A 25,268-nucleotide genomic window follows, 5' to 3' on the forward strand; every position below is an offset into this window, starting at 1 on the left:
CTCTATCACACTCTGCATTGGGCGCTCACACTCCAGGCTTTCTCTCCGCAGCCCTAATCACCGCGGGGTCCAGATGCCCGGGGCACCCTGGAGCCCATGGATATTGTTCAAGCCGGCCAAGCCTAAACTGCTTTCTCTGCCTCACCTCTTTCTTCCCAAGCAAAGGACGGAACGGGAAAGGCCGCCACCGTGCGTCCCCTCTTTCTCGGAGCCCACCCCCACCGCCTCCCGGCCGCCTCTCCCGAACTGTGAGCAAGAAACACCCTTACCTGTTGGCCTTGCTGTCATCAGCAGTTTTTCTATTAACGCACTGAGTTTTAAAATAGACTCCAATGGAAACACTAGCTTTTGGTGATACTAGACTTAACACGGAATAATGAAATGGAGAAAAAGCCTGTAAACTCCGAAGAATGATGGAGGCAGGGTGGTGGGGAGAGGACACACAGCTGGAACGGTGGGAGTGGGGGCAGTCAGGGCGCTGAGTTAGGAGAGGGAGTCAGGAGTGCGGCGATGGATCAGCCCACAGGACTGACATGTGAAAGAAGTATGTATTTACAGGAACTCAGCTTTACTTTTGACCTTCATTTTGCCAAGGGAGGAATTTGGCCCAGTCCTGTCGGGGTTCTTGTGGCCCATCCCCACCCCTACGCGGCTCTAAGGATGGTTCAGTTCAGTCCTTCAGTCGTGTGGGACTCTTTTTGACCCCATGAACCACAGCACGGCAGGCCTGCCAGTCCATCACAAACTCCTGGAGTCTGCCCAAACTCATGTCTATTGAGCTGGTGATGCCATCTAAGCATCGCATCCTCTGTCGTCCCCTTCTCCTCCTGCCCTCAATCTTTCCCAGCATCAGGCTCTTTTCAAATGACTCAGCTCTTTGCGTCAGGTGGACAAAGTATTGGGGTTTCAGCATCAGTCCTTCCAATGAATATTCAGGACTGATTTCCTTCAGGATGGATTGGTTGGATCTCCTTGCAGTCCAAGGGACCCTCAACAGTCTTCTCCAACACCACAGTTCAAAAGCATCAATTCTTCGGCGCTCAGCTTTCTTCACAGTCCAACTCTCACATCCATACATGACCACTGGAAAAACCATAGCTTTGACTAGATGGACCTTTGTTGGCAAAGTAATGTCTCTGCTTTTTAATATGCTATCTAGATTGGTCATAACTTTCCTTCCAAGGAGTAAGCGTCTTTTAATTTCATGACTGCAATCAACATCTGCAGTGATTTTGGAACTCCCGAAATAAAGTCTGTCACTGTTTCCACTGTTTCCCCATCTATTTGCCATGAAGTGATGGGATGGATGCCATGATCTTAGTTTTCTGAATGTTGAACTTTAAGCCAACTTTTTCACTCTCCTCTTTCACTTTCATCAAGAGGCTCTTTAGTTTCTCTTTGCTTTCTGCCATAAGGGTGGTGTCATCTGCATATATGAGGTTATTGATATTTCTCCCATAAATCTTGATTCCAGCTTGTGCTTCTTCCAGCCCAGCGTTCCTCATGATGTACTCTGCATATAAGTTAAATAAGCAGGGTGACAATATACAGCCTTGACGGACTCCCTTTCCTATTTGGAACTAGTCTGTTGTTCTATGTCCAGTTCTAACTGTTGCTTCCTGACCTGCATACAGGTTTCTCAAGAGGCAGGTCAGGTGGTCTGGTGTTCCCATCTCTTTAAGAATTTTCCATAGTTCGTTGTGATCCACACAGTCGAAAGGTTGGCATAATCAATAAAGCTGAAATAGATGTTTCTCTGGAACTCTCTTGCTTTTTCGATGATCCAATGGATGTTGATTTCTGGTTCCTCTGCCTTTTCTAAAAACAGCTTGAACATCTGGAAGTTCACGGTTCACATACTGTTGAAGCGTGGCTTGGAGAATTTTGAGCACGACTTTGCTAGCGTGTGAGATGAGTGCAATTCTGCAGTAGTTTGAGCATTCTTTGGCATTGCCCTTTGGGGTTGGAATGAAAACCGACCTTTTCCAGTCCTGTGGCCACTGTTGAGTTTTCCAAATTTGCTGGCATATTGAGTGCACCACTTTCACAGCATCATCTTTTAGGATTTGAAATAGCTCAGCTGGAAATCCATCACCTCCACTAGCTTTGTTCATAGTGATGCTTTCTAAGGCCCACTTGACTTCACATTCCAGGATGTCCGGCTCTAGGTAGGTGATCACACCATTGTGGTTATCTGGGTCATGAAGATCTTTTTGGTATAGTTCTTCTGTGTATTCTTGCCACCTCTTCTTAACATCTTCTGCTTCTGTTAAACGGTCCACACCATCTCTGTCCTTTATCGAGCCCATCTTTGCATGAAATGTTCCGTTGGTATCTCTCGTTTTCTTGAAGAGCTCTCTAGTCTCACCCATTCTGTTTTCCTCTATTTACACTGATCACTGAGGAAGGCTTTCTTATCTCTCCTTGCTAAGGGTGGTGGGGCTTGTCTAACCCAGGCCCCAGGGCTGGCCTTTGATCCCCAATGGCTCACCCTCTCCACACTGCACCGTCAGAGTTGTCTGCTGCAGCTTTTGTGACATAAGCTCCTCCTGGGTCTCCACCCTTGCAAGAAAATGTCCGTGACGTCCATGATATATATATCACTACATGACCTGTGGGAGTAGATTCTTCATGGGGAGCCCTCAGAGGAACTTGCCAAAGACAGCAAGCAGATGTGGGCCCCGGAAGAAGAGGGTGGGCAACATCTGGGTGCACAGGGACTCAGCCAAGGTGGGAAGGGAGATGGAGATTCATTTCACCGTATAACGTGAGTAGCGAACGAGGTGCTGTAGGAGGGCTGGGAGAGTGGACGGCTTCATGGAAGACGATAGGGCTGACACTGCTCGGCAAGTGGGGGACAGCACACAGAGCGCTCACTGGAGTGGGAATGGCATGGCAGAGCTCAGACTGAGGTGACACGGTCTGATTTCCTCATCTCTCCCTGAGCCGCAAGGAGCCAGCTCCTGGGAATACGCTGGGACCGGAGAGTGAGGCTCGGGACAAACCTGCTAGCTACAGAGTAATGGCAGAGCCGGCTCCAGTGACACCTGGGAAGGAGATGGTGGATGATGCTGTCTCTGGGTATTTCCAGGCCTGAATCACAATTTAAAGTGTTCCCTTCAAACTTTGAAACTGGAGATCCAAGTGTTTTTAGCTGGGCCTTTTTTCTCTGCTCCCTAACTGCAGGGGTAACCACACAACTGGTCCACCATGGGTTCACTGACCAGCTAGCCAGCCTCTCTCCCGGAAGGAAAGGGCTTGGAGGAGAGGGATGATCTGAAATAATCCAATGAAAACCAGAGGCATAAGCATCCCTGCCTGTCAGATCTGAATCCAAGGTGTTCCTTAATCTGCATCTTATCTTCGGGAGGATGTCATAGGATTTTCAATTTCCTTTACCCACATGACTTCATTATTCAGATTGCGAGAGTGCATATGTGTGTGTACTCAGTCAGTCTTGTCTGACTCTTGGAGACTCCATGGACGGTAGCCTGTGAGGCTCCTCTGCCCACGGAATTTTTTCAGTCAACAATACTGGAGTGCACTGCCATCTCCTATACAATGGATCTTTCCCACCACCCGGGATCAAACCTGCATCTCTTGCGACTCCCGCACTCACAGGCAGATTCTTCACTGAGCCACCTGGGTTGCCCCTGTTATTCAGATTAGCAGCCAACAAATGCAACCAGGAAACACCAGATGATTCAAACTGCATCTGTATACATTTCACTGTCCACAGCAGTCAGCACAGTTTGTTTTATTAGGGTTTCTCAGTCATAATTCCCACCTGGAATTTAACTGGTTTCCAACTTTCTTCATACATTCATATGAAACTTCATCACAGTCACTCTTAAATCTACATTTACTTCTTCATGGCAGTGTACTATTTCCCCGTTGCCTAGAGAAATGTCTTAAAACCAGTGAAGGAAATTGGCGCGGCCACTATGGAAAACAACATATGGAGGTTCCGCAAAAATCTAAAAATAGAACTACAGTAGAACCCAGCAATTACACTTCCGAGTATTTATCCAAAGAAAATAAAAACACTAATTCAACAGATACATGCACCCCTACGGTCACTGCAGCATTATTTACAATAGCCAAGATACAGAGACAACCTCAATGTCCATTCATGGATGATCGGATAAAGACGACGTGGTATTAATATACTACTCCTTAGCCATTTAGAGAATGAGGGCTTGCCATTTGCAGCAACAAGGACTGACCTGGAGGGTGGTGTGCTAAGTGCAGTCAAACAGAGAAAAGATAAGTACATGATTTCACTTACATATGGAATCTGAAAACTGAAAAACAAATGAACAAACAAAATACGACAGATTCACAGGTACAGAGAACCAACTAGTGGTTGCCAGAAGAAAGTGGGGTGAAGGACAGATAAAAGAGGGGAGAGTTTAAAAGGTAAAGACTTCCAGCTGTAAGATAAATAACTCATGAGCATAACATACAATAGGCAACATGATATTGTAACGGCTTTGCATGGTCAAAGATAGTAATTGGTGTTACCATGGTGATAATGTATAAAAATACCAAATCACTATATTATACATTTGAAACTAATACAATATTGTATGGTACTTATAACTAAATTAGAAGTAATAAAAGAACAAATACATTTCTGGAAGCAATATTATTTTTATGTTCCTTTGATGTTCAAAATTCTGTTATTTCTTTGTAATTGAGACTTTTTTCTGTACAGAAAACACACTCCAGTCACAGAATAAGCTGAGCTATTCCAGCGGTGCACACACGAGAGAACCACAGAAAATGTCCACTGAGCTGTTTCCAAACACGATGAATTCTCAGTCAACTATCAGCCAATGAGTAGGTGGCTGTGTAAGGAAGCAAAAACACACAGCCCCTGATTTCCAGAAAACGACTCATCCGTTTGGGAAATAAGACCACTTACTTGCAAAGTGAAACCACACTGCTAAATAGGACACAATTCCAGCCAGTGTTCACCTGTTTTCTAAAGTTACATCTTCCTAAAACACAATGGCATTTATTGAGTGTCTTCGATATGCCAGGCACTGGGCTTCTGGATAATTCTTTGAACCCCTAGACAACCCCATGAAATATGAAAGGTTTGGGAAAGAATACTCTCAACAGCAAAAGAGTTGGACATGACTTAGTGACCAAAACAACAAAATTAGTAGAGGAACTAATCTGATACGTCATTTCTGGGCCTGAATTCTGAGGAAACAACCATAGTTTTTCAAGGTTCAGTTTTTATGCGGCACTGGAGTATTCAACGTGCTAAGGTCACCTAAGAATGCTCCTTATTAAACCAGGGGATAGAAAAACGTTTTACCAGGTGAACTTTGACTATCGATCAACAGATTCATTTTAGAGGGGCTTGGTGAGTACCTCATCCTTCTAAGCAAAGATCCCAATGAGGAAACCGATTTCAAGATCCGATTTATACAACAGGCAGTCAGTGGACAGTGCTCCTGGACTAATCTGGTCTTTGTTCAGACTGACCTCCAGTGATCAGTCTATTAGCCTGCCAACCTTTTTCTCTCTTGAGATAATATGACTAGAAAACGCACCCCTGAATGACATCAAGTATCCCAATTTATACAGTTCAGCTCACACATATTCTTCAAGCCCTGCACCTTTAGGGAAACCTTGTATTGCACGTGGCCCCCGAGGCCAGCGTCCATGGGGACCACAGGACATCTGGTGGGAGGACAGGGGCCACCCACTCTCCGTCCTCTCTCTGCTCCTCTGCAGCCCAGGCTCTGCCGTGAGCATCACAGAGCTCCATAAGGGGACTGCTGGGGCAGGGGGTGGGGGGCACCTGATCTCGGGGGCTTGTCAGGTGAAACCACATCTCCCTGCAAGCATCTCCTCGGGTCATACCTCAACGCTGGAGGCCACCGCATTGCGGAGGTCACTTAGGCCCCTAACAAGCCAAGGGATGGATACAAGTCTGATGTGTATAACACAGTCAAACTAGCTGAACTTAGATATAAAGTCCTATACCCCAATTCACATATAAAACTAAAGATAATAATAAATGACTCTGAAAATAAGTGATACTTTCCATTTCTGGTATTTTCTTGAAATAATATCTGTTCCTGAGAATACAATTACATAATTATTTTCATTTTAAAATCTTATACAAGTAGGAAAAAACATACAAAAAATAAAAATTCCTTAAATATCATCACCAAGATATATCACAATTTTGGTTTCCTTCGTGCCCACCTTTCTTCTCTATGTAGATTGCCTGTGACTGAGTAAAGATGTATATCCTAACCTGAACCCATCCATTTTTGTAGCTGGGATTATGCAGTCGCATCCGACTCTTTGTGACCCCATGGACCCCCACCAGGCTCCTCTGTCCATGGGATTTTCCAGGCAAGAATACTCTAGTGGGTTGCCATTTATTTCTCCATTAATAAACATTCTCTTCAACACAATTTTTATTTTATGATGTTGAAAAACCGTAACTTATATAACTAATGTCTTGTTATTAAACATTGGAGTTGTTCCTAAATAAAACCATGCTGAATGGGCTTACAAATAAATATTTGACCAAATATTTTATTATTTCTTTAAAATACATTCTTGAAATAGGCCCACTGGGTCAAAAGCTATGGTGTATGAACATTTTATGATTGTGAATACAAACGCTGCTGGAATTCCGCAGTGAAATTTGTACCAATTTCAGCACGGCAGGCCCCTCATTTCACCCTCACCAAATGCTGAACATTTTAAATTATTGTAATTTAAAAAGTGCTTTGCCAAGAAGCTGGGGTATAAAAGAGGTTTTTAAGTTTAACTTACATACTCATTTGTATTGATACTCACTTTGATTGATCACTTGCTTTTTTCTATTAATTACACATTCATGCCCTTTGCCCATTTTTTGACTAGTACATTAGCAGTTTTCTCATTGATGAGAGTTCTTGATATATTAAGGCTGTTGACTGTTGCTCTCAATGTGGTACACACACACTGAGGTTGATAATCCAAATACACCCTGAAATTATTAGTTTGGGTGTGATGTGACTTCTCCTTTGGCTTGATAAGTTCTCTCCAGAAAAAGAAAACAAACACACAACTTACAGTGTAAAACAAGCCCCATCAAACACTGGCAGACTAACGTACGAAGTGCTCCGTGGATAATCCACGAGGCAGAAATAGTCCAGGTACTCCAACTCACTGAACACGCCCCTCGGTGTACAGTTCTTGAAGCTTTTTTTTGTCTGAAGAGCTTTCTAAAAGATATGTGACGTTAAGAGGGGATTTATTTAAAAGAATACTGATGTGTAATTCAACAGTTAGGTAGTCACAATACAATGTAATTAACCCCTTCTTCCATCTGTAAATGGTTATTTCTGTGGTAGGATTCTGGTAACTTTTTATATTTTTAATCAATTCCTATACTATAAAATGTCGTTTAGAAATGTTTTATTTAATTTTTGCATGACAATTTTAACATTATAGTAGTTTTGCTGTGAAAAATAAAATTCCATCTTATAGGAAAGAGAAAACTCTTCAAGTCACTCATTGGCATCTTTATTTATAGACTAGACCGGGTCAGCCAGTGAAAATCCTAGAAAAAGAAAAGACAACAAATATTCAGTCAAAAGAAATAACTATGTCAACCTATATCCAATTTTGCTTGCTCTAAAATCCAAAAGTCCCATTATACTGACACTAGCCACAGTGGGGGAGAAGGCAATGGCAAGCCACTACAGTACTCTTGCCTAGAAAATCCCATGGATGGAGGAGCCTGGTGGGCTGCGGTCCGTGGGGTTGCTAAGGGTCGAACACGACTGAGCGACTTCACTTTCACTTTTCACTTTCACACACTGGAGAAGGAAATGGCAACCCACTCCAGTGTTCTTGCCTGGAGAATCCCAGGGACGGGGGAGCCTGGTGGGCTTCCGTCTATGGGGTCACACAGAGTCGAACACGACTGAAGTGACTTAGCAGCAGCAGCAGCCAGAGTGGGGGTAAAGGAAGTTTGTCTTTCATCTACAGCTTTTCCTCAAAAGGAGGTAAAAATCTATTAGTGAATCTTCTGTCTCTTCCTACAAAACAACCTAATATCACTTTCTGAATCTTGCCCCATTAATAGTAATCAGGGCACACACAAAAAAACTATAGAGTATGAAAGAAGCAGAAACACATGCAAAAGAAGAGAAATACCACAAAACAGAAATATGCAGAAAACAGACTTATGCTTTGTCATTGTTCAGTTGCATCCAACTCTGCGACCCCACGGACGGCAGCACGCCAGGCCTCCCTGTCCATCACCGTTTCCCGGAGCTGGCTCACACTCACATCCACCGAGTCAGTGATGCCATCCAACCACCTCATCCTCTGTCGTCCCCATCTCTTCCTGTCTTCAGTCTTTCCCAGCATCAGGGTCTATTCCAGTGAGTCAGCTCTTCACATGAGGTGGCCAAAGTATTGGAGCTTCAGCTTCAGTATCAGTCCTTCCAATGAATCTTCAAGACTGATCTCCTTTAGGATGGACTGGTTGGATCTCCTTGCAGTCCAAGGGACTCTCAAGAGTCTTCTCTAGCACCACAGTTCAAAAGCATCAATTCTTTGGCACTCAACTTTAAGGTCCAACTCTCACATCTGCACATGACTACTGGAAAAACCATAGCTTTGACTAGATGGACCTTTGTCAACAAGGTAATGTCTCTGCTTTTTAATATGCTTTGTCATAGCTTTTGTTCCCAGGAGCAAGTGTCTTTTAATTTAATAGCTGCAGTCACCATCCACAGTGATTTTGCAGTCCAAGAAAATAAAGTCTGTCACGGTTTCTATTGTTTTGCATCTATTTGCCATGAAGTGATGGGACCGGATGCCATGATCTTAGTTTTCTGAATGTTGAGCTTTAAGCCAACTTTTTCCCTCTCCTCTTTCACTTTCATCAAGAGGCTCTTTAGTTCCTCTTCACTTTGTGCCATAAGGGTGGTGTCATCTGCATATCTGAGGTTATTGATATATCTCCCAGCAATCTTGATTCCAGCTTGTGCTTCATCCAGCCCAGCATTTTGCATGATGTACTCTGCATAGAAGTTAAATAAACAGGGTGACAAGCCTTGACACACTCCCTTCCCAATTTTGAAACAGTTTGTTATTCCATGCCTGGTTCTAACTGTTGCTTCTTGACCTGCATACATGTTTCTCAGGAGGCAGGTTAGGTAGTCTGGTATTCCCATCTATTTAAGAATTTTCCACAGTTTGTTGTGATCCACAGTCAAAGGCTTTAGCACAGTCAGTGAAGCAGCGGTAGATGTTTTTTTGGAATTCCCTTGCTTTTTCTATCACCCAATGGATGTTGGCAATTTGATTATCTGCCTTTTCCAAATCCAGCTAGTGCATGTGGAGTTTTTCGGTTCACATACTGTTGAAGCATAGCTGGAAGGATTTTGAGCATTAATTTGCTAGCTTGTGAAATGAGTGCAACTGTGCGATAGTTTGAGCATTCTTTGGCATTGCCCTTCTTTGGGTTTAGAATGAAAACTGACCTTTTCCAATCCTGTGGCCACTGCGGAGTTTTCCAAATTTGCTGGCATATTGAGTGCAGCACTTTCACAGCATCATCTTTCAAGATTTGAAATAGCTCAACTGGAATTCCATCACCTCCACTAGCTTTGTTCATAGTGATGCTTCCTAAGGCCCACTTGACTTCACACTCCAGGATGTCTGGCTCTAGGTGAGTGATCACACTTCCATGGTTATCCAGGTCATTAAGGCCTTTTTTGTATAGTTCTTCTGTGTATTCTTGCCAACTTATGGTTACCAAGGGGAAAAAGGCGGGGAGGGGGAGGGGAGAAACTGGGAGATAGGGACTGACACACACACGCCGCCATGTATAAAACGGGTCACTAGTGAGAACCTACTGTATGGCACAGCGGACTCTACCCATATTATGCAATGACCTACACGGGAAGAGACTCTAAAACAGAGTGGATATTTGTGTAACTGATTAATTTCGCTGAACGGCAGAGACCACCACAACACTGTAAACCAGCTGTCCCCCAATAAAGATGAATTCAAAAAAGGAGAGGAGATGGAGGAAGAAAGAGGACCAGGCTCCCGCATCTAAGCAGAGCTTCGGCAGAAAGAGCCGTGCGTGGAGGCCTCTCCCAGGACAGAAGCTATGCTACCCACAGAGCCTGGACACCGGCCATGCAGAGGTCAGGTCCTCCCCGTCGAGGAAGCAGCCTGCTACCCCATGAGTCGGTATAAACGGCGGCCACCGGTCTGTTCTCTGTATCGGAGTCTGCTTCTCTTCTGTTACATTCATTCATTTTATTTCAGATTCCACATTAACAAGTGACAATACACAGTGCTTTCCTTTCTCTGTCTGACTTATGTCACGAAGAATAATATCCTCTAGGTCCATCCACATTGTTGCAGATCACGGGATCTCCTTTTTTATGGTTGAATAGTATTCTCTTGTACAGGTATATCACATCTTTTAAAACATTTATTTATTTATTTCTGGCTGTGCTGGGTCTTCACTGCTGCACGGGCCTTTCTCTGGATGCAGCAAACGAGGGCGCCTCTCTAGTTGCGGAGTGTGGGCCTCTCGTTATAGTGGCTCCTCTCACTGAAGAGCACGGGCTCTGATGCGCACGGGCTTCAGCAGTCACAGCCTGCAGGCTCAGTAGTTGCAGCTCCCAGGCTCCCATGGTTGTGGCTTATGGGCTTCACTGCTCCATGGCATGTCCAGTCTTCCCAGATCAGGGACTGAACCCATGTTTCCTGCATTGGCAGGCAGGTTCTTTACCAATGAATCACCGGGGAAGCCCATACTAGAATCTGCTTCATCCATTTAATGGCTGATGGACACTTAGGTTACTCCCGTATCTTAGCTATTGTAAATAATGTTGCTCTGAACACTGGGGTGCATGTTATCTTTTCAGACTTAAACATATAGAAACAAACTAGTGGTCACCAGTGGGGAGAAGGACAGGTGGAGGGACGAGATGGGGTATGAGATTCAGAGACACAAATTACTCTGTATAAAGTAAGTAAGCTACAAGGATATATTGCACAGCATAGGGAATATAGCCAATATTTTATAATAACTTTAAATGGAGTGTAATCTATAAAAATCACTATGTTGTATACCTAAAACTGACATGGTACTGCAAATCAACTGTACTTTATTTTTAAAAAATGACAAATGGCAATGGACACATAATTAGTCAATGAAAAGTAAATAGCTTAGAAACTGTAATATAGGTGGAATTCTACTGGAATGAAGATCAATATGTAGAAGTGGTAGATGCAAAAAAATACAAGGATAACCCTTGTGGGATTATAAAAGAGGAAGCAGGAGGCTCTATTTCTCCAGCAATACCCTCCGAGTTCATAGAGAACCCAGAACAGCCCACTAGAAGCAGACCGTTTAGAAAGCTGGCCATAGGAGCTGAGAAAGGACATTCAGGTAGGGCCCTCCTGTGACTGACAGCAGTCTGTTCTGCCTGTGTGCTCTGACCATGCTTCCCAGGGCTTTAGCCCTTAGGACTAGGATGCTCTGATGCCAGGAGGAGGGGCTCTTGGCTGCAACACTAACACCCCAGCTACTGGAAAGTGGGTGCTCAGCTAGACAAAAGGACACGGGATTTTAAAACCTATCAACTGGGTGTCTAGCTAGTCGGAATTATTTGAACAAAGAGTTTCCTTCTAAGGCAACCAATAAACCCACGAAGGTACTGAGCAGATTCCGAGTTGAAACCCCACCTTCAACAGTCTGGCTGCTCGCGCCGTGTCGGCTCTGACCCTGCCTGGCTCACCGTCTTTCTGGCCTGGTCTCCATGCTCACCATCCCACCACCGTGCTACTTCTCAAGCACCTCTCCTCTCTGCTATGAGAAGAGTCAATGAGAGGCTATGCCAGAGCCTTCTCTCCCTGCTTTTAAATTTTAATTGAAGCATAATTGACACGCGTGCATGCTAAGTCGCTTCAGTCATGCTCCACTCTCTGCGACCCCAAGGACTGTGGCCCACCAGGCTTCTCTGTCCATGGAATTCTCCAGACAGGAATACCGGAGTGGGATGCCATACATTCCTCCAGGGGATCTTCCTGACCCAGGGATCGAACCTGTACCTCCCGTGGCCCCTGAACTGCAGGTGGATTCTTTACCGCTGAGCCACTGGGAAGGCCCTGTAATTGACTTACAACATTACATTCATTTCAGGGGCTTCCTAGGTGGCGTCAGTGGTAAACAACCTGCCTGCCAATGCAGGAGACATAAGAGACGTGGGTTCGATCCCTGGGTCAGAAAGATTCCCTGGAGGAGAAAATGGCAACCCACTCCGGTATTTGTGTCTGGAGAATTCCATAGACAGAGGAGCCCAGCAGGCTACGTCCATGGGATTGCAGAGTCTGACACACTGAGCAACTGACACACACACACGTTATACTCATTTCAGGTATACAACATAATGACCTGATATTTGTACACATCAAAAAATGATCACAACAAATCTAGAAAACATCCATCACTATATACAGTCACAAAAAAGTTCACTGTAATGAGAACTTTCCATAGCTGTTGGGTTAGCAACTTTTAAATATGCAATACAGTATTATTAACTACAGTTATCACGTTGTTCATTACATCTCCAAAGACTTATATTTATAACTGGAAGTTTGTACCTTTTGACCCCCACAGGCCATTTTGCCCACTCCCCACCCACCAACTCTGGCAACCACCAACCCGTTTTCTGTACCTATGAGCTGGGGTTTCTTGTTTGCTTTAAGCTCTGTAAGTGAGGTCATACGACACTTGTCTTTCTCTGTCTGACTTGAGTCACTCAGCACAATGCATTCAAGGCCGACCCATGTTGTTGCAGTGCTAAGACTCCATCCTTTTTATGACTAAATAAGAACCCACTGTGTATATTTACAAACCATTTCAGGAGTCACTGAGCTAACATGGACTGGAATGAGTGAACTTAACTCAGATAGACAATATGTCCACTACTGTGGGCAAGAATTCCTTAGAAGAAATGGAGTAGCCCTCATAGGCAACAAAAGAGTCTGAAATACAATACTTGGATACAATCTCAAAAATCACAGAATGATCTCTGTTTGTTTCCAAGGCAAACCTGCAACATCACAGTAATCCAAGTCTATGCCCAAACCACTAATGCTAAAGAAGCTGAAGTCTGAACGGAGATATGAAGACCTACAAGACCTTCTAGAACTAATGCCCCCCAAAAGATGTCCTTTTCATTTTAGGGGACTGGAAGGCAAAAGTAAGAAGTCAAGAGATACCTGGTGTAACAGGCAAGTTTGGCCTTGAGTACAAAATGAAGCAGGGCAAAGGCCAACAGAGTTTTGCCAAGAGAATGCACTGGTCATAGCAAACACCCTCTTCCAACAACATAAGAGAAGACTCTACACATGGACATCACCAAATGGTCAATACCAAAAGCAGATTGATTATATTCTTTGCAGCCGAAGACGGATAAGCTCTATACAGTCAGCAACAACAAGACCAGGAGCTGTGACTCAGATCATGAATTCCTTATTGCAAAATTCAGACTTAAACTGAAGTAGGGAAAACTACTAGGCCATTCAGGTATGACCTAAATCAAACCCCTTATGATTATACAGTGGACGTGACAAATAGATTCAAGGAATTAGATCTGATAGAGTGCCTAAAGAACTATGGATGGAGGTTAATAACACTGTATAAGAGATGGTGATCAAAATCATCCCCAAGAAAAAGAAATGCAAGAAGGCAAAATAGTTGTCTGAGGAGGCCTTACAAATAGTGGAGAAAAGAAGAAAAGAGAAAAGGAAAGATAAAATCATCTGAATGCAGAGTTCCAAACAATAGCAAGGAGAGATAAGAAAAGCTTCCTAAGTGATCAGTGCAAAGAAATAGAGGAAAACAATAGACTGAGAAAGACTAATCTCTTCGAGAAAATTAGAGATACCAAGGGAACATTTCATGCAAAGACAGGCACAACAAAAGACAGAAACGATATGGACCTAACAGAAGCAGAAGATATTAAGAAGAGGTGGTGAGACTACACAGAAGAACTATACAAAAAAGATCTTCGTGATCCAGATAACCACGAAGGTGTGATCACTCACCTTGAACCAGACATCTTGGAGTGTGAAGTCAAGTAGGCCTTAGAGAGCATCACTACGAACAAAGCTAGTGGAGGTGATAGATTTCCAGTTGAGCTATTTCAAATCCTAAAAGATGATGCTGTGAAAGTACAGCACTCAACAGTCTAGCAAATTTGGAAAACTCAGCGGGGGCCACAGGAGTAGAAAAGGTCAGTTTTCATTCTAGTACCAAAGAAGGGCAATGCAAGAAATGTTCAAACTATCACACAGTTGCATTCATTTCACATGCTAGCAAAATCATGCTCAAAATTCTCCAAGCCAGGCTTCAACAGTATGTGAATCGAGAATCCAGATGTTCAAGCTGGATTTGGAAAAGGCAGAGGAACCAGAGATTGAATTGTCAACATCCGCTGGATCATAGAAAAAGCAAGCGAATTTCAGAAAATCATCTACTTCTGTTTTATTGACTACGCTAAACCCTTTGACTGTGTGGATCACAACAAACTGTGAAACATCCTTAAGGAGATGGGAATACCAGACCAGCTTACCTACCTCCTGAGAAATCTGTATGCAGGTCAATGAGCAACAGTTAGAATTGGACATGGAACAATGGATTACTGGTTTCAAATTGGGAAAGCAGTATATCAAGGCTGTATACTGTCACCCTGCTTATTCAACTTATATGCAGAGAATATCATGTGAAATACCGGACTAGATGAAGCACAAGCTGGAATCAAGACTGCCAGGAGAAATATCAATAACCTCAGATATGCAGATGACACCACCGTTATGGCAGAAAGCGAAGAGGAACTAAGGAGTCTCTTGATGAAGGTGAAAGAGGAGAGAGAAAAAGCTGGCTTCAAACTCAACATTCAAAAAACTAAGATTATGGCATCCAGTCCCATTGGTTCAGTTCAATTCAGTTCAGTTGCTCAGTCATGTCCGACTATTTGTGACCCCATGAACCACAGCACGCCAGGCCTCCCTGTCCATCACCAACTCCCGGAGTTTACTCAAACTCATGTCCATTGAGTCAGTGATGCCATCCAACCACCTCATCCTCTGTCGTCCCCTTCTCCTCCTGCCCTCAATCTTTCCCAGCAGTTCATGGCAAATAGATGGGGAAACAATAGAAACAGTGACAGACTTTATTTTCCTGGGCTCCAAAATCACTGCAGATAGTGACCACAGCCATGAAATTAAAAGAGGCTTGCTCCTTGAAAGAAAAGCTATGATAAACCTAGACAGCATATTAAAAAGCAGAGACATTACTTTGCTGACAAAGGTCCATCTATGTCAAAGCTACAGTTTTTCCAGTAGTCATGTACGGATGTGAGAATCGGACCATAAAGAAAGCTGAGAGCCAAAGAATTGATGCTTTTGAACTTGGTGCTAGAAAAGACTCTTGAAAGTCCCTTGGACTGCAAGATCAAACCAGTCAATCCTAAAGGAAATCAGTCCTGAATATTCATTGGAAGGACTAATGCTGAAGCTCCAATATTTTGGCCACCTGATGCAAAGAGCTGACTTATTAGAAAAGATCCTGAAGCTGGAAAAGACTGAAGGCAGGAGGAGAAGAGGGTGACAGAGATGAAATGGTTGGATGGCATCACTGACTTAATGGACATGAGTGTGAGCAAGCTCCAGGAGATGGTGAAGGACAGGGAAGTCCATGGGGTTGCAAAGAGTTGAACAGAACTGAGCGACTGAACTACAAAACATCTATTGAGATGATCATATTACTTTTATCCTTCATTTTCTGAATGTAGCGTACCACAATGACTGATTTGTAGATAGCAACTGTTTTTAAATACCTGGAATAAACCCTAGTTCATCATACTATATAATTTTTTAATGTATTGTTGAATTTGGTTTGCTAATATTTTATTAAGGATTTTACATCTATGTTCTTCAAGAATAATTTTCTTTTCCTGTGGTATCCTTGTCTGGTCTTGGTTATCGAGGTAAACTTGGCCTTAAAAAAATGACTTCACAAGTGTTCCTTCCTCCTTTATCTTCTGGAAGAATTTGAGAAGAACTGATATTAATTCTGTTTGAATGTTTGGTAGAATTCACCAATGAAGCCACCTGGTCCTGGCCTTTTGTTTCAGAGATTTTGATTACTGATTCAATTTTCTAACTACGAGTCAATCTGTTCAAATTTTCTATTTCTTCATGATTCAGTCTTGGTAGTTTACATGTTTCTAGGAATTTATCCATATATTTTAGGTTGTCAAATTTATTGGTATATATTTGTTCATAGTAGTCTCTATGAATTTTCACATTTCCACAGTATCAGTTGTAATGGTTCATCTTTCATTTCTGATTGAGTCCTATCCCTTTATTCTTGCTGATTCTAGCTAAAGTTGTGTCAATTTTAACTATTCAAAGAACCAGCGTTAAGTTACATCAGTCTTTTCTACTGTGTTTTTAGACTCTATTTCATTTATATGTGCACTGATCTTTGTTATTTCCTTCCTTCCAGCAACTTTGGGCTTTTCCACCCTCCTAGTTTCTTCAAGTGTAAAGTCGGGTTGTTTGAAATTTTTCTTGTTTTTTGAGGTAGGCTTTTATTGCTATGAACTTCTAAGACCTGTTTTTGCTGCATCCCATAAATTTTTATTTATTTAATTTCCATTTTCATTTGTCTCAGACATTCAAAAAAATTTTTAAATTTTTTCTTCGACCCCTTTGCTGCTCAGTATCATGTTGTTTCAGTTCCACATTTCTAGTTTTCTTTTGTAATCGATTTCAAGTTTCACACTATGGTGGCTAAAAAAGATGCTTTGTATGATTTTGTTCTTAAATTTATAAAGATTTGTTTTGTGTCCTAACATATGATCTATCCTGGAGAATGTTTCATGAGCACTTGAAAAGGATGTGTATACTGCTGTTTTTGAAAGGAATGTTCTGAATACATACGGTATTGACTGGGGAGTTTTTGCAGAAACTAACGCCTGTGGCCGATGATTTGTCATGTAAGTGTATATTGAATGTTTTCAGTCAGTAAGTTAAGTCCATCTGTTCAAATTCATCATTTAAGGCTGATGTTTCCTAACTGGTTTTGTACCTGGATAAGCTATCACTAATGTAAGTGGATGTTTAAGTTCCTGAATATTGTTATATTGATGTCTCTCTCTCTTTAGTGCTGTAAATATTTGCTTTATATCCATGTGTATATGTGTATTTTCCTATGTTGTATGCAAATTTATAAATGTTATGTCTTTTTGTTGGATTGACTCCTTTATCATTAAATAATGCCCTTCTTTTTCTATTACAGTCTTTGTTTTGAAGTCTATTTTATCTAAGTACAGCTACTCTAGCTTTCATCTGGTTTTATTTGCATGAATTATTTTTTCCCATCTCTTTATTTTCAGTCTGTGTGTGTTCTTATAACTGAAGTGAGTCTCTTATAGGCAGCACAGAGATGTATCTTTTATCCATTCAGCCACTCTATTTATTTTGATTCAAGAACTTAATACGTTAATATTTAAAGTAATTACTGATAGGTATGTACTTATTGACATTTTGTTCTTTTCTGGCCGTTTTATAGTTCCCCTTTATTCCTTTTACCGAAGACCTTGATATCTGTTTTTTATAAAAACAGAATTTCAGTACAATTCTATATATTTCATAGATTTCAAATAAGTTAATTTACATTTCATTTACTACCAGGTGTCCATTTTGCCCATTTGTCCACTGCCTTGTTCAAAACAGAAAAAAATTTAACAGCAGATGTATAAAGAATCAAAAGACAAAAACTACTTGAAAAAATATACAAAACATTGAAAATAACAGCTGATATGCAAGGTGTAAGCTTTAAGGACAGGTATATAAGAGAAAGCAAAAGTAGCTGGACCAGGATCAAAGTACAAAGTATGAAAAGCAACTTAATCTGGAATGGAAGAGGAACATACTATAAACTTTATCATTTATTTTACTGCTACAGTCTATACTGCAGTTTTGCTTTAGAGGCTAAAATAACTAACTTTGAATATAATTGCCCAAATTACCCTATTATATAATCTCATATCCTACTGAGACCATATCCACTCTCTGCCTTCCAGCCACTTTGGCCTTCTTTCAGCTCCCTGGACGTGCCATGCTCTGTCCTGCTCCACAGCCTGCACAGCATTCTTCTCGCTTCTTTGCTGAGCATGTCCCACTTCCCTACTTATCCTTCAGCTCTCAGTTTAAGCATCACTTCCGAGAAGACTTCCTGGTGACTCCAGTATAAACTGAATTCCTTTGTGGGTTTTTTGTTTGTTTTCAAATTTATTTAAGTATACTTAGTTGATTTACAATGTTGTGTTAATTTCTGCTGAATAGCAAAGTGATTCCACTACACATGTATATAGATATCCTTTTTCATATTCTTTTCCATTATGGTTTATAATAGACTTTTGAACATAGTTCCCTGTGTTATACAGTAGGACTCTGCTGCCGACCATTTTATATATAATAGTTTGTACCTGCTGATTCTAAACTCCCAATCCATCCCTTCCCTCTAGCCCTCCACTGTGGCAACCACAAATATGTTCTCTGTATCAGTCTGCTTCTGTTTCACAGGTTAAGTTCATTTGTGTCAAATTTTAGATTCCACCTACAAACGATACCAGACAGTATTTGTCTTTCCCTTTCTGACTTACTTCACTTAATATGATAATCTCTAGGTCCACCCATGTTGCTGTAAATGGCATAATTTTGTTCCTTTTACAGCTGAGTAATGTTTCATTGTATACAATACTACATTTTTATCTACTCATCTCTCGATGGACGTTGAGGTTGCTTCCACGTCTTCATTATTCCAAATAATGCTGCAGTGGACACTGGGGTGCATGTATTTTTCAAATTGTGGTTTTCATCAGATATATGTCCTGGAGCAGGATTGCTGGATCATATGGCAACTCTATTTTTACTTTTTATGAGGAACACCCATACTGTTTTCCACAGTGGCTGCACCACTTTACACCACCATCAATAGTGTAGGAAGGTTCCCTTTCCTCCACAACTTCCTGGATTCCTTTATGTTTATTCAGAACTGGGTTTCTTTCCTTCAGAGGAATTGCCTCACTCACTGGAAAAGACTCTGATGCTGGGAAAGGTTGGGGGCGGGAGGAGAAGGGGACGACCGAGAATGAGATGGCTGGATGGCATCACCGACTTTGTGGACATGAGTTTGAGTGAACTCCGGCAGTTGGTGATGGACAGGGAGGCCTGGCGTGCTGTGATTCATGGGGTCGCGGAGAGTCGGACACGACTGAGCGACTGAACTGAACTGAACTGTGATACATTTTTGTTGAGAGGTGACAGACTGGACTTTCTGACTGGACAATAAACTCCATGAGGTGAGAACCGAGTCTAGTTTTGCTCACTAAGCTATTCTTAGCACCTGACATAGCACATCTAACACCTATCTTAACAAATACTCATTGAACAAACAGATGACAGTGACAAACTCTGAAATGGTTTACACAGAACTCTGTAAATAAGAGGGTGTTCTATTTGGTAGATACTTTTGGGGGTGGGCTGAGAGATGCATTTCTGCTTTTTGCTTAGCAACTGCCTTTACCTGGGCTTTCCGCGTGGCTTGTGGCTCAATCATTATGTTGATAAGGGAGGGATTAGTTGTGTCTGCCAGGCTCTGCCTCAGGGATTTCTGGAGTTCTTCTGGTGTTTGTACAAAATACCCTTTGCCTCCAAACGCAGTCATGACGTGCTCATAATGTGAGTGGGGCAGAAGACACATTGGAGGGGCCCTGAAAAAGAAGGTCATAGTCAATAGAAAAGATTGTCTGAAATAATTTGTGGGAAAATTTCAGCTAAACTGAAAGGCATACTTCTATGTAAACTAAGATGCCTGTACATTAAACTTTCCATACATTTTTTATTGTCTATGTGACAACGTCTAATGAACTTTCCATGATGATGGAAATTTTTATATCTGTTCTGTCCAATACAGTAGCTACTAGTGATCTGCTGCTCTGAGCACTTTGAATGTGACTGGTTAAAAAGAGGAACTGAATTTTTAATTTAAACTTAAACAGCCATATGCGGCTAGTAGCTATCTTGCTGGACAGTGTAAGCTATACCATCAACTGTTATGAATCCCTCTCCTCATAAAAAAGAAGAAAAAAGGAATGATTACTACAGAGCAGCAAATCACAACAAAACAACAAAGCCAGCAAGGCTTAAGAAACACACCCATGCCCTGCTGCCAGACTCACATCTCTCACATTCCACAGCCCACAACAGCACTGTCTCAGTGTGACTCTGGCATCAGACGACCAAAATTTAGCGTGGCAGAAGGAAGGAAGACCTCTGTATCACAAATGATGTGTAAACATCAATATGCCTGTACTGTACAGCAGGAAGAGTAGGACTAGGAGCATTTTGCAATAAGCTTTTTTGTTAACAAGGCTTAGATATCAAACTCATTCACCTGAGACTTCAGGGGCTCCCTGACCATAAACTGCTCATTGAAGTGCCAATCAAGGATGGTTGAGCAAAAAGGAACCATGCAGATAAGAGTTTTTGCCCTGTAGAGCAGCTCTGGCCATGAAAAGAAGTAATACACCATGCAAGCACATTCCAGTACAGCAGGCTTTTAAACAGAGATTAAACTAGATGAGAAAAGTAAATATATGCTATTCTGGGTTACTTACACTGTAGTAGCATCTCCAAATTTTAACATTTCCTTCCAACTATCTGTATCAAAACCTTGATAAATTCCATTATTATTCACCACCAAAAGTACAATTGGCAAGTTGTACCTAAAATTGAGAGCAAAATATAAAGGAAATCATTTTCCATTCTAAGGCAATTTCTTTTTATTGGATTAAAATTTTAACTTGAAAATGGATAGTTTTCCAGAAGCTTTTTCGTAGTATTAGGGTAAGACTAAAAATTAAGCATTTGTTATCCTAGTGCAAGTGAAAGTCGCTCAGCTGTGTCTGACTCTTTGCGACTCCATGGACTGTAGCCTGCTGGGCTCCTCTGTCCATGGGGTTCTCCAGGCAAGAAGACTGGAGGGGGCTGCCATGCCTTTCTCCAGGGGATCTTTCCGACCCAGGGATGGAACCCCAGTCTCCTGCACTGCAGGCAGACTCTTTACCCTCTGAGCTATCAGGGAAACCCTAATAAAGATTATGAAATTATTAACAGAAATAGCACGCAGCAGTAGAAAGAATGAAAGGTTAGTGGTTGGCAGACTGGTCCTACCACTATGCAGCTGTGAACCTCAGGCAAATCACTGAGTTTTCTGAACCTTGGTTTTCACAGCTCTGGGCGCTTACAAGAATGACACGTTCCATATTTAATCCCCTCTGAAGCACCTAGATTACTTCAACTGTTCCTCACAACTGTCCTTTAAGGTAGGAACTAGTATGGTTCCTATTCCTATTTTAGAGGAGACTGAAGTTTGGTTAAGAGACTTATTTTGGGTCTTGGTGGAACAGTCAGCATTTAAATAATCCAGGCCATCTGACCCAGAGGCTGTGCTCTTAACCACCAAGCTCTGCTATCTCCGCAAAGAAATCAAGATTTTCTCAGACCAGAACTTTTTTTTCAGTGACCTAAAAACTACTCCCCTGTTTTGCATTACGCAAGTGGGTCTTGGGTATAATTTTTCATATTTCAGAGAAAGAAATGCCCTGACTCAGGATGCTTGTTTACCTGCAGATGGTTTCTACTTCCATGCCAGAAAATCCAAATGCGCTGTCTCCTTCCACACAGATGACCCGCTGCCCTGGGTTTCTATCTTTAGCCACTATAGCAGCTGCAATGGCAAATCCCAAACCGACTCCCATTGTTCCAAAAGTACCGGCATCAAGTCTGTTGGGGAACAGAGCTAAAATGAAACTCTCTGGGCATGTCACAGATGGTGGGGTTGGCACAAATCTAGTCATATCCATATGGCTCATGGAACAATAAAGAACAATAAAAACATTCTCCTTCGTATTAAGTTTTAAGACTGTGAGAAACTAACTTGTTACGGATAAGCAGAATGAATGGGAAAAATCACCTATGCTTGCTTGGGAGACTGTGAATATATCCTCAGAACACCGAGTACACAAATTACCACATGACCTCAGGACACACCAAGCATTGCTGTTCAGTCACTAAGTTGTGTTTGACCCTATGGACTGCAGAATGCCAGGCTCTCTGGTTCTCTGCTATTTTCTGGAGTTTGCTCAAATTCATGTCCATCGAGTCAGTGATGTTATCTAACCATCTTATCCTCTGCCAGTCCCTTCCCCTTTTGCCTTCAGTCTTTGCCAGCATCAGTGTCTTTTCCAGTGAGTTGGTTCTTTGCATCTGGTGCCCAAAGTATTGCAGCTTCAGCATCAGTCCTTCCAATGAATATGCAGGGTTGAATTTCCCTAAGATTGACTGGTTGGATCTCCTGGCAGTCCAAGGGACTCAGAGTCTTCTCCAGCACCACAATTTGAAAGCATCAATTTTTGGGCACTCAGCCTTCTTTATGGTCCAACTCTCACATCCATACGTAACTACTGGAAAAATCATAGCTTTGACTATACACATCTTTGTTGACAAAGTGATCTCTCTGCTTTTTAACATGCTATAGGTTTGTCATAGTTTTACTTCTAAGGAGCAAGTGTTTTTTAAGTTGCCTCTTTAGTGCAACAGGCAGCTCGTCAGTCTCATACCAAGCATAGAAATGCTCCAAAACCTCACCTAAAAATACATTCATGAAGTATGTCCTTATGGCCACAGAGAATTCTCAAATGTTTTTATTAATTTGCGTTTTATCGTTTCTAATTTAACACATTATATAATTCATTATAACTCCTTTTTTGGAAGCCTTACCTGTGGCGAGGAAGGTAGTTTTGAAGCACAGTGCGTCCAATATCCATAGTATTTGCTCCTTCACTCACCACAATACAGTCTCTGGGTAGCTGTTCTTGAACATGGTAGAATACTGTGTAATAGTTCATAGGCAGAGATTTTTTGGAAGCCAATTCCTAAGATATTAGAGGGAAATATAATCAAATTAGATTAGGATACAATGAGAATAAAAATCATCAATAAGCTACTTTCGAACTGATTTGCAACAACTATTTCAGTTCAGTTCAGTTCAGTCGCTCAGTCATGTCCGACTCTTTGCGACCCCATGAATCACAGCACGACAGGCCTCCCTGTCCATCACCAACTCCCAGAGTTCACTCAAACCCATGTCCATCAAGTCGGTGATGCCATCCAGCCATCTCATTCTCTGTCGCCCCCGTCTCCTCCCACCCCCAATCCCTCCCAGCATTAGAGTCTCTTCCAGTGAGTCAACTCGTCGCATGAGGTGGCCAAAGTATTGGAGTTTCAGCTTTAGCATCAGTCCTTCCAATGAACACCCAGGATTGATCTCCTTTGGAATGGACTGGTTGGACCTCCTTGCAGTCCAAGGGACTCTCAAGAGTCTTCTCCAGCACCACAGTTCAAAAGCATCAATTCTTCGGCGGTCAGCTTTCTTCACAGTCCAACTCGCACATCCATACATGACCACGGGAAAAACCATAGCCTTGACTAGACGGACCTTTGTTGGCAAAGTAATGTCTCTGCTTTTTAATATGCTATCTAGGTTGGTCATAACTTTCCTTCCAAGGAGTAAACGTCTTTTAATTTCCTGGCTGCAATCAGCATCCTCAGTGATTTTGGAGCCAAAAAAAATAAAGTCTGACACTGTTTCCACTGTTTCCCCATCTATTTCCCATGAAGTGATGGGACCAGATGCCATGATCTTCGTCTTCTGAATGTTGAGCTTCAAGCCAAACTTTTCACTCTCCTCTTTCACTTTCATCAAGAGGGTTTTGAGTTCCTCTTCACTTTCTGCCATAAGGGTGGTGTCATCTGCATATCTGAGGTTATTGATATTTCTCCCGGCAATCTTGAGTCCAGCTTGTGCTTCTTCCAGCCCAGCGTTCCTCATCATGTACTCTGCATAGAAGTTAAATAAGCAGGGTGACAATATACAACCTTGACGTATTCCTTTTCCTATTTGGAACCAGTCTGTTGTTCCATGTACAGTTCTAACTGTTGCTTCCTGACCTGCATACAGGTTTCTCAAGATGCAGGTCAGGTTGTCTGGTATTCCCATCTCTTTCAGAATGTTCCACAGTTTATTGTGATCCACACAGTCAAAGGCTTTGGCATAGTCAATGAAGCAGAAATAGATGTCCTTCTGGAACTCTCTTGCTTTCTCCATGATCCAGCGGATGTTGGCAATTTGATCTCTGGTTCCTCTGCCTTTTCTAAAACCTGCTTGAACATCTGGAAGTTCACGGTTCACATACTGCTGAAGCCTGGCTTGGAGAATTTTGAGCACGACTTTACTAGCGTGTGAGATGAGTGCAACTGTGCGGTAGTATGAACATTCTTTGGCATTGCCTTTCTTTGGGATTGGAATGAAGACTGACCTTTTCCAGTCCTGTGGCCACTGCTTAATTTTCCAAATTTGCTGGCATATTGAGTGCACCACTTTCACAGCATCTTTCAGGATTTGAAATAGCTCAATTGGAATTCCATCACCTCCACTAGCTTTGTTCATAGTGATGCTCTCTAAGGCCCACTTGACTTCACATTCCAAGATGTCTGGCTCCAGGTGAGTGATCACACCATCGTGATTATCTGGGTCATGAAGATCTTTTTTGTACAGTTCTTCTGTGTATTCTTGCCACCTCTTCTTAATATCTTCTGCTTCTGTTAGGTCCATACCATTTCTGTCCTTTATCGAGCCCATCTTTGCATGAAATGTTCCCTTGATATCTCTAATTTTCTTGAAAAGATCTCTTGTTTTTCCTATTCTGTTGTTTCCCTCTATTTCTTTGCATTGATTGCTGAGGAAGGCTTTCTTATCTCTCCTTGTTATTCTTTGGAACTCTGCATTCAGATGCTTATATCTTTCCTTTTCTCCTTTGCTTTTCGCTTCTCTTCTTTTCACAGCTATTTGTAAGGCCTCCTCAGACAGCCATTTTACTTTTTTGCATTTCTTTTCCATGGGGATGGTCGTGGTCCCTGTCTCCTGTACAGTGTCACAAACCTCCATCCAGAGCTCATCAGGTACTCTATCTATCAGATCTAGTCCCTTAAATCTGTTTCTCACTTCTACTGTATAATCATAAGGGATTTGATTTATGTCATACCTGAATGGTCTAGTGGTTTTCCCT

At 42.1% G+C, this 25,268-nt stretch overlaps 1 protein-coding gene across 2 annotated transcripts in view; it reads right to left on the reverse strand.

The window, feature by feature from the left end:
• Positions 1–7,420: 7,420 nt before the first annotated feature.
• The window catches only part of HACL1 (2-hydroxyacyl-CoA lyase 1), a 38,679-nt gene continuing 20,831 nt past the window's right edge, over positions 7,421–25,268 (reverse strand). For both annotated transcript variants that reach the window (XM_055416747.2, XM_055416766.2), the window contains 5 exons: positions 22,921–23,075; positions 21,766–21,924; positions 20,757–20,864; positions 19,664–19,850; positions 7,421–7,582 (listed from right to left, as the gene is read on the reverse strand). In XM_055416747.2, the coding sequence (XP_055272722.2) occupies positions 7,550–7,582; positions 19,664–19,850; positions 20,757–20,864; positions 21,766–21,924; positions 22,921–23,075 (642 nt within the window). In that variant the 3' untranslated portion in view covers positions 7,421–7,549. The remainder of the gene's footprint in view (positions 7,583–19,663; positions 19,851–20,756; positions 20,865–21,765; positions 21,925–22,920; positions 23,076–25,268) is intronic.

This window comes from Moschus berezovskii, chromosome 1 (genome assembly GCF_049115385.1).
Source record: "Moschus berezovskii isolate FMDL1 chromosome 1, NW_MosBer_1.0, whole genome shotgun sequence".
In the NCBI taxonomy this organism is placed as follows: Eukaryota; Metazoa; Chordata; class Mammalia; order Artiodactyla; family Moschidae; genus Moschus; species Moschus berezovskii.